A 10654-nucleotide genomic window follows, 5' to 3' on the forward strand; every position below is an offset into this window, starting at 1 on the left:
ACAACCACAACAATGAGCACCCGAGCTACAAATCTTCTCACAAACTTTGTTACATTTTTGTCTACATTTCAGAATCGTTCTGCTACATCTGGCAATGAGAGAATATAGCAATATTGACTCCAAACTAATACAAAATTTATAGAGGGATCAAATTGAATTACTAAATTGAATACAAGAGTAGGGAGGGAGGTTATATGCTTCAGAGCATGTGAGACCACATCCAGTGTCACGTGTATAGTCATGGTCTTGTTTAAGGAAGGATGAAAATGTATTGGAAGCAAATCAGAGAGGGTTTGCTAGATTAATACCTGAAATATGAAGGTGGAAAGAGATTAATATAAAGAGAGGTGAAACATGGAAGATCCTAATCATGTGGGTACGAAGAGAATGTTTCCTCTTTTGGGAAAATCTAGGACTCAGAAACACTTTCAATATGAAGAGTCATTCATTTAATCCCAAGATGAAGTGTTTTTTTCAGAAGGACCAGAAAACTCCCTTCCTCAAAGTCAGAAGTCAAACTACGCCAGGTTATAGTCAACAGGTTTATATGAAATCACAAGTTTTTGGAATGTAGCACCTTTGTGAAGGGACCATGCTTCGAAAACTTGTGATTTCAAACAAACCTGTTGGACTATAACTTAGTGTCGTGTGACTTCCTACTTTGTCCACCCCTGCGCAACATCAGCACCTCCACATCACCTCGTCCTCTAAAGACAGTGGAAGCAGAGTTTGCAATAATTATGGCAGAGGTGGATAGATTTTTGGAAAGTAAGGAGGTGAAAGGTTTTTAGAAGTTTGAGATTACACTCAGATCAACCCTGATCTTATGGCAGGGTAGAGCAGGCTCGAGAGATGGAATGGCCTCCTTCTGCTCTTTATTTGTCTGTAACATCATTGACCAACTTTAAAAAAAAACAGATTCATTGGATGCAACAACCAGAACATTCCATGGTTGCAAAATATGTACTAGAAATGCAAACCTTTCCTTATACTCATGTCGAACCAATTCCAACCATCACAAAATCAAACAATTCTGTTTGTTTATCTGAGTGTCTCTTTCCCTTTGGTCTTTTCAATATTAACCCCATGATAGCGACTTGCATCTCCGTAACACCTGAAGGAAAACATCCCATGGCACTTCACTGAAATAATTATCTAACAGGAGAAGGAAAAAACATGGTCAAGGTGGCAGGTTCTGGGGAGCAGTCTAAACAAGGAGAGAGAGGTTGAGAGAATAAGAGGGTTAAGGAGGGAGGTCCAAAGTTAGGAGATCGAGCACCTAATGGTGCAGCCTCCAAAGATGGAACCATTAGAATTAGGAAGATGCGCGAGAGGCCAGATCTGGGGGAATGTGGAGATTTCACAGAGTGATAGTACAGGAGGAGGTGACAGAAATTGGGAGGGGAGAGCAGGACCAGGAAGGGATTTGAAAACAAGATGAGGAGAATTTGGAAATTGAGACATTGCCTGACCAGAACAGGGGTCAGAGTGATTAAATGATTTGCAGCAGAATTCTGGATGAGACAGGTGGAGCATGGTGCTACTCAGTGAGTGGATTAGTGGTGCTGGAAGAGCACAGCAGTTCAGGCAGCATCCAAATAGCTTCGAAATTGACGTTTCGGGCAAAAGCACTTCATCCCTTTAAAGGGAGTCTGAACCTAACTAAATGCAAACCATCAACCAATGGGGTGGGAGAGGAAGGCAGAGTAGTAATGTCACTGGGCTTGACCAGGCCAATGCTCTGGTGAATATGGATCAAATCCCACCAAAGTGTTTATGGAAAACGTGATATAAGGGTATGTAACTATTTGGTAGCTTTCTGAATTGGAAAGGGATTTTTCCATGTGGTTTCTTAGAAATGAAGTCAATAGAGCTGAGTGGTTCACCTACTCTCAGCAGAAAATTGAGTGAACTTGGAGAAAATAGAAAACAAGCAAAGATTTCAGAGAGACATGAGATGCAGCCTATGACCCTGAACCAATGGGAAACCTTGCTTTGAAATGCTGGTGGTGGCCTAGCAATCCTTCTGGACTTGATCTCTACCTTCATAGAACTGAGCAATCAGAAGGAAGAAAACCCCATGAGCTGTAAATCTCTCTCCCTCTCTGAGCAGAAGTTTTTGCAATCTTGATAAAGTTTCCAAATATCATTATTTCAGGCTACCTTATAAAACATGCAACATGCCCCATCCCAAAGACTTGGACCCAGTTTGATTTCAATTTCAACTGGAGGCCTTCCATCAGTCTATGGCTGTTAGCAATTCGATTTTGTTGACCAGAAATCCAGCAAACTATGAGGATTCATCAAAGTTTATCCTTTCTTTGGCCCAAAGGAGTATTTCTCTTTTACACTTTTGTCTTTTATTCAAACACTATCTCTGCAGAGTGGGTTGTGTTTTGTGTTGTGTGAGTGTGTCTGCTTTTGAGATAAAGGGATAATTTCAGATTGTAACTTCCTTGTTTGCCACTTTTTTTTTAAAAGAGTGAATATTCTTTTATAATAAGAGGACTAAATTGAGTTCATTAAAGGACCCTGGTGGAATCATTTTGGATAATAATGCAAAAGGACTAGCATAAAGATTGAATTGAAACATTCATACTAATGGGATGAATGGTGGAATATGGGCTTGCTTATAAACATAGTATTCCTCTCACAGTCACAATATGAGTTGATGGTGGAATTTAAATTCAGTGCTAAAACTGGAATTAAAAGGCTAGTCTGAAATCTATAAATGCAAGACTATAAATCTACCATTGACTGTTGTGAATTAAAAAAAAATCTGTCTCACTCAGGCCCTTTGGAGAAAGAATCTGCCTCCAACATTTGAGTTGAAAGTGATGGTTAAAAATGGGAGTACAATAGTTTCTGGTGGAAGAAGAAATTCCATTGAGTTGTACATATTAACATCCTGGGAGTTACCATTGATCAGAATCTCAACTAGACTCACCACATAAACACGGTGGCTACAAGGGCAGGTCAGAGGCTAGAAAAACTGTGGCGAGTAATTCACCTCCTGGCTCCCCAAAGCCTGTCCACCATCTACAAGGCACAATCCAGGAGTGTGGTGGAATACTCCCCACTTTCCTGGATGGGTGCAGCTCCAACAACACTCAAGAAGCTTGACACCATCCAGAACAAAGCAGCCTGTTTGATTGGTACCATATCTAAAAACATCCACCAACTGCAGCAGTGTGAAATATCTACAAGATGTGCTGCAGAAATTCACCAAAGGATAACAGCATCTTCCAAACCCATAACCACTTCCATCTAGACAGACAAGGGCAGCAGATACATGGGAACATCAACCCCTGCAAGTTCCCAGCCAAGCTACTCATCAGCCTGACTTGGAGATATAATGCTGTTCCTTCACTGTCATTGAGTCAAAATCCTGGAATTCCTTTCTCAATGCATTGTGGGTCTACTTACAGCACATGGACTGCAGCGATTCAAGAAGGCAGCTCACCCCCACCTTCTCAAGGGGCAACTAGGGACGGGCAATAAATGCCAGCCAATCCAGTGACACTCATATCACGATTGAATTTAAAAAGTATACACATGTAAATGCACTTTTACAAACTCAGGACTTTGCATAATGCATTAGAGAAAATGTAGATTGGGTAACGTGGCCTACAACTTATATACTGCAAGATTCCAACAACAGCCAGGTGACAATTATCAGTTAATCTGTGTTTTAGTCAGAAATCATACAATACCAGGTTACAGTCCAACAGGTTTATTTGAAATCACAAGCTTTCGGAGCACTACTCCTTTGTCGAAGGTGTCATGTGACTTCTGACCTGATCCACCCTAATCCAACACTGGGACTTCCACATACGTGTTTTAGTGGCACTGGTTCAACAATAAATAACAACTGGGAACATCAAATAAGCTTTGTTCTTCCTCAAATAGAGAGACCATATGGGACTGGGAAAGGAAAAGGGGTCTTGACTGAGTGCCTCATCCAAAAACTGGCAGATTTGACACATTCGCACCTCATCAGAACAGTGTGGTCCTGGAAAAGCACAGCCAGTCAGGCAGCATCTGAGGAGCAGGAGAGCTCATTCCTGATGAAGAGCCTATGCTCACAACGTCAACTCTCCTGCTCCTCAGATGCTGCCTGACTGGCTGTGCTTTTCCAGCACCGCACTTATCAATTCTGGTCTCCAACATCTGCAGTTCTCATTTCCTCCTGCCGCATCAGAACAGCACTGGGACTGTCATCCTGCATGGTGGCTCAGTGGTTAGCATTACTGCCTCACAGTTCCAGCGACCTGGGTTCAATCCCACCCTCAGGCGACTGTCTGTGTGGAGTTTGCATGTTCTCCCTGTGTCTGTGTGGGCTTCCTCTAGGTTGTCCAGTTTTTTTCCACAGTCCAAAGATGTGCAGGTTCAATCGATTAGCTTGGGGAAATAGGTTACAGAGATGAGATGGGGTGGGTCTGGGTGGGATGCTCTTTGGAGGGTGTGTGTGGACTTGAAGGGCCAAATGATCTGCTTCCACACTGTAGGAATTCTATGATCCTATAATTAGTGAAGTTCAAATCCTTGGTGTGGGTGTTTGAATGCAGAATGTTTGACAAATGTGAAAAAACAAGCAACTGAATGAAGGCTGTGTGAAAGTCTATCAGATTCTGTCCAACATAATTTATGTTTGAAACATGCTTCACAGGATTAATCAAAACTGAGAAAGGCAGAGTGTTTACACAGCCCTTCTCTAGACCAATCAGGCTGCTCGATTTCAGGATCCTCCCAAAATAATATTATGGTACAATATAAAAAGAATTGAGTTCTGAAGGAGCAGCAGATCAGACACAAAAACTTAATTCTATTTCTCATAAGACAAAGGAGCAGCAGCAGTCCATTCAGCCCAACGAGTCTGCCTGTCATTCAATGAGATCATGGCTGATTTGATAACCCTGGACTCCACTTTCCTGCCTTTTTGGTATTACCCTCGATTCCCTTGGTGATTAAAAATCTGTCTGTCTCAGCCTTGAATATATTTAATGGCTAGCCTGGACAACCCTCTGTGGGAAAGAATTCCAGAGATTCATTACTCTCTGAGAAGAAATTCCTCCTTATCTCAGTCTTAAATGGATGATCCCTTATTCTGACGTTATACCTTCTGGTGCTCCCACAACACAAATCAACTTCTCCACATCTACCCTATCAAGTCCCCGAAGAATCTTATATATTTCTATAAGGTCTCCTCTCATTCTTCTAAACTCCAATGAGTACAGGCCCATTCTACTCAACCTGTGATAAGACAGTCCCACCATACCCGGGATCAGCTGAGTGACACTTCTCTGGACTGCCTCCAATGTCAGTAAATGTCTTCTTGGATAAGAAATCCAAAATCATTCCCAGCTTTCTCCAGTCTTTCTCCAATTCAATAATATTCAGCTGTGGTCTGACTGGTGCCTTGCATATTTTTAGCAAGACTTTCCTATGTTTGTTAGGAGAAAGTGAGGACTGCAGATGCTGGAGATCAGAGCTGAAAATGTGTTGCTGGAAAAACACAGCAGGTCAGGCAGTATCCAAGGAGCAGGAGAATCGACGCTTTGGGCATGAGCCCTTCTTCAGGGCTCATGCCCGAAACGTTGGTTCCCTATGTTTGTAGTCCAGTGTTCAGGGATGTGCAGGCTAGGTGGATTAGCCTTGGGATACACACAGTTACAGGGATAGGTAAGGGAATGGGTCTGGGATGCTCTTCGGAGGGATGATATGGACTCAATGGGTTGAATGGCCTGCTTCCATACTGTAGAGATTCTATGATTCCCTTTGAATAAAAATCCAACATTCCATTTGCCTCAAACAAAACAGATTGCGGGAGAAACTCAGCAGGTCTGGCAGCATCTGTGGAGAGAGAAACAGAGTTAACACTTTGAGTCCACTGACCCTTCTTCAGACCATTTGCCCTCCCCATTTCCTGCTGAACATGGATCTAGCTTTTTGTGTTTCAAAGACTCCCGAATCCCTCTGTGCTCCAGCTTTCTACAGTCTTTCTCCAATTCAATAATAGGCAAAAGTGAGGACTGCAGATGCTGGAAACCAGAGTTTAGATCAGAGTACTGCTGGAAAAGCACAGCAGGTCAGGCAGCATCCAAGGAGCCCCTTGGAAGCTGCCTGATCTGCTATGCTTTTCCAGCACCACTCTGATCCAATTCAATAATATTCAGCTCCTCTATTCTTCCTGCCAAAGTGCAAAACCTCAATTTCCTCATATTATAGTACATTTAGTTTTCACATCCAAGTCATCAGTATACATGGCAAATAATTATGGCCCCAGCACTGATCCCTGTGGCACTTCACTAGTTACAGATTACTGTCCTGAAAATGCCCCTTTATCCACATTCTCTGTCTTCTATTAATTAGCTACACTTCCATCCACACTTTTATACTATTCCCAACACAACAAGCTCTGATTAAGTTGCCTTATGTGTGATACCTTGTCAAATATCTTCTGAAAATCCAAATATATTACATCCACTGCATCCTGTTTCTCTCGCCTGCTTGTGACCTCATTAAAGAATTTCACCAACTTTGTCAAACACATATCCCCTTCATGAAACTGTGCAAGGTCAGAAGTCACATGACACCAGGTTACAATCCAACAGGTTTATTTTAAATCACAAGCTTTCGGTGCGAAGCCCCGTCAGGTGAAGGACCTGACAAAGGAGCAGCGCTCCAAAAGCTTGTGATTTCAAATAAACCCGTGGGACTCTAACCTGGTGTGGTGTATCTTCTGACTTTGTCCACCTCAATCGAACACTGGCACCTCTACATCATGAAACCATGCTGACTCTGCTTATTCATAGTTTGCATTTCTAAATGCTCTGTTATTACAGACTTTAAAGTTCCCAATAGCAGACGTTAAGCTAATTGGTCTACAGTTTCCGGTTTGTTGTCTCTTTGTCTTTTTAAGGTGTGATAATGGCGGTTTTCCAATCGTCTGGGAGAAACGCATCACCAGAAAAAAGGTAGACAAATAATCACTTCTCTCAATTGATGCTGCCAGATCTGTTGAGTTTCCTCACCATGTTCTCTTTTTATTTCAGATTTCCAGCATCTTGAGAACTTTAGCTTTTACAATGGCGTGTTTTCAGCTGCAGGAGATGCGGATTTCTGGTTTTCAAATACACGGCTTGCTGATTTACATACCGTGGAAATACCGTGTGTTTAATATTGGCAAAATCCAGACCTCTTTGAAACTAGGACATCGAATTTTCCGCGGTTGTGCAGTAATGACACATGGCCATGTTTACTCAATAATAAGAGACCAAACACATCAGTTTCAGTAAAAGTAATGAGAGTTGGTGATTAAGATCAGCGGAATAAACACGGCCATCCTGTGATGAGGATAATCCACCAGCAGTTTTAAACGTTAACACCGGAGCTGCGTTTTGATGTTGGCTTGGGGGCATACACTCCTGATCCGATTTAACGAGAGGGACACAGAGACCTGAAGACTGGGCCTAACTCACCCCAAGTGTCGTGAACATCAGCGGACCCCCACTCTCCAGTCTATTAGCGGCCTACACACACAAACACTGCCTGTCTTAAACCTGGTGTTGTGTGATTTTTAACTTTCTTAAAACTGGAAATGACCACCGAGCCCGGGAATCTCTCCCCGTTAATCCCGCAGATAGTGAATGGATAAAGTACTGTCTCCCCACTTCAGTGGCATGAAGGAGGCGAGTCAGGGCTATCTCACTCTCATTCATGGATTCCTTAAACTGTCGAAGTGTTCTGATTTATGTTGGAATCGCTGCTGGTGAATGTCAATAGCGAAGCCTTCTTCCTTAACCCTTCAGGGGCTGCAGCAGCATTTTCAGAAGTCGTTTTGATTCTAACCATGTGTCAATTTAACGAGGTATGTAGCTTGGGAATAATTTCTCAGACCAGCAAGCTGAAGGTGAGAGTAGTTTAAAGAATTTAAAAAAAATCATTTCATGACCAACACGAGTGTAGGGAGTGTGGCTTCCAGGTTTCTGATTTACAACAGCAATCCATCACCGAGAAACAATAAGAGGCATCTCAATATTTAACAGACACACGCAAAGGTATGGCGGAGAGACGTGAACAGCAATGCATTGCTTGTGGGAACACATTTCATTTTCAAAAACTGGAAACGGAAAATTGCACAGCTCGAGCGAAGGGCAGAAGGGAGGGTACAGATACAGTGGGCCGAATGGTCTCTTTCGATGCGGTGTGATTTTATGAATTGGTGTACGCACATTCATCCACTCACACACCTATGCAAACACACACACACACACTGTACATCACACACATACACACAGAACTCCACTCACACATACCCACATTCACTCATTTTGACAGACATACAGTGTCTCAGAGTCAGACACACACTATCAGTGTCTCACTCACTCATAAAGACACGTAAACAAGCTGTCAGAATTAGTTTACTGCACAAGGAGGCGATTCGGCCCATCTAAACCCTGACTAGGAAGTTAAAAATTACACAAAACCAGGTTATAGTCCAACAGGTTTATTTGGAAGCACTAGCTTTCGGAGCGCTTCCCCTTCAGGAAGGGTTTAGAGGGATATGAGCCAGATGCTGGCAGATGGGACTAGATTGGGTTGGGATATCTGGTCGGCATGGACGGGTTGGACCGAAGGGTCAGTCTCCATGCTGTCCATCTCTGTGACTCGATGTGCCGGGACCTGGTCTCCCAGTGAGCACTGACTGCCCCTAACCCATCCCCTCACTGCTGCCTGTTCAGAGCACACTGGCAGCGGATCTGATGGGATCAACTGCAGCATCACCGGAGCACAGCAGCTGGAACATCTGCCCGGATCTAACAACAAGATCCTGCCGATTACCGGCGGCTGCCTTTAGATATTCCCCAACCCCCTCCTAAAGGGGAAAAGAAAGGCAAGGTAGAAAAACTCCCTGGGGAGGGGGGGGGCAATCCTGCTGTGCACCTTGAGGGCAACAGCTGGCACCGGGAAGGGATTGGCCCTTTCCCACCCCCCACCCCCGCGGAGGGGGAAGGGGGTGGAGGGAGGATCTGACAAGTACAGGCATCGCCTGGGTTACAGACCTGGGGCTGCGCTGTAATTAGGTGCAACCATTACAAACAAAAACCAAAGTTAAAAATCACACAACACCAGGTTATAGTCCAACAGGTTTAATTGGAAGCACTAGCTTTCGGAGCGACGCTCCTTCATCAGGTGATTGTCAAAACCAAACAAAAACCAAACACCAAACTCTCTCCCTCTCTCTGAATGGGAAACGAGACCGGTCCGTGTTGGATTGTGAAAGCTCCGGCTGGGATCAATGTTTCAAATCCCGCAGCCGCCTCTCCCTGTTGGGGGAATTAATCCCGAGGCATTTACCCTGTCCCTCAGGCTGCTCTTCAAACTGCCATGGTCCACTCACTCTAACGTCTGATGTCCAGCGCCTGCCCTAGTGCTTTACAGGGCAGGCTGTTCGGCCACGCGGGTTCCTCCTATCCCCTCTGCCCTGCTAATGGCAGTCTCCAGCTCTTCTTCCCTCTCCTTCTCCAATTTACAGAGGTTTGGCTCCACATCCCACACCATCCCGTCCTCCCAAAACCTACAGTTCAGATGCCCTTCCAGCAGCTGGAACTCGGCCCATAAGCACCTTGCTACCTATCCCCCCCCAGTGAGAAAACCCGGAGCTCTTTAAAACGAAAGGAAACAGAAGCCTTTGCTGAGAGACTGTGCAGGAACATGTTTCAATCCTGGGTCTCACTTACACCGCTCCGGCTCCCACTTGGCGATACCAGTTCAGACTCTACTTACGGTTTGCCGGCGGCAGAGATGAATCCACGGCGTGTCCTTTGGGCTCCTAAATGCATTTGTATGCATTTGTCCCGGCAGCGTAATCCGAAGCGAAAACAGAACTCGACAGCGGCGCTGATTCATCTGCAGTTTGCAAAGTCGACCCGAGCGACCCCCGAATTCCCTCAGACCTGCTACACCGTCTGCATGATGTCCAACTGTGGGGGGAGAGCCAGGAATCTCTCTCTCTCTCTCTCTGACACACACACAGGCAGTTCTCCTTCTCTCTGTCAGACCTGACTCGAGTTCTGTCCGACACAGCAGAGTTGCTGGCTCATTGCTAACGTGGGTGTCAGGAGCCCTCCCCGCACATGATCTTGCTCCCTAGTGCAGTATTAACCTCCTCCTACACCCGCTCCCCCTCCTCCAGGCATCAGCCGCTTCTGTAATCGGGAGGGGGGTGGGTACAGACAGTGGGGACGGTGTTAAATTTCATCAACCACCGACTGACATCACAGCCCCAGCGCTTATCTACTGAATGGCAGAATTGCAGTCAATGAAGACACAGACACACCAGGGTCCCGGGCTAACACAAAGAGAAGGTGATTATGAACAAGCAGAGCAGACACAAGAAGTCTCCCCTCTGGGCCAGTCCCATTCACAGCGGGTTGGGGGCGGGCTGGTGGGCTGGGGAGAAATAAAATGAAGCGAGGGTTTAATTGGGATTTTTAAAAATATCTGGAAGTGCTTTGCTGGAGTAACAAACAAAGACATTGCTGGATAAACTCAACAGGTCCGGCAGCATCTGTGGAAAGAAATCAAAGTTAACGATTCGGGGTCCAGTGACCCTTCCTGAAGGAGATGCTATCAGACCTGCTGAACTTTT

The 10654-nt window shown here is 44.8% G+C and overlaps 1 protein-coding gene across 3 annotated transcripts in view; it reads right to left on the reverse strand.

Annotated features, from left to right (window-relative positions):
• LOC140480147 (uncharacterized) overlaps positions 1–10326 on the reverse strand; it is a 454819-nt gene extending 444493 nt beyond the window's left edge. For 2 of the 3 annotated variants that reach the window (XM_072574858.1, XM_072574856.1), the window contains exon 1: positions 9790–10325. In XM_072574858.1, the coding sequence (XP_072430959.1) occupies positions 9790–9845 (56 nt within the window). In that variant the 5' untranslated portion in view covers positions 9846–10325. Of the gene's footprint in view, positions 1–9789 lie in introns of all 3 variants that reach the window. The other variant, XM_072574857.1, reaches the window with a different exon arrangement.
• Positions 10327–10654: the final 328 nt, after the last annotated feature.

This window comes from Chiloscyllium punctatum, chromosome 7 (genome assembly GCF_047496795.1).
Source record: "Chiloscyllium punctatum isolate Juve2018m chromosome 7, sChiPun1.3, whole genome shotgun sequence".
NCBI lineage: Eukaryota > Metazoa > Chordata > Chondrichthyes > Orectolobiformes > Hemiscylliidae > Chiloscyllium > Chiloscyllium punctatum.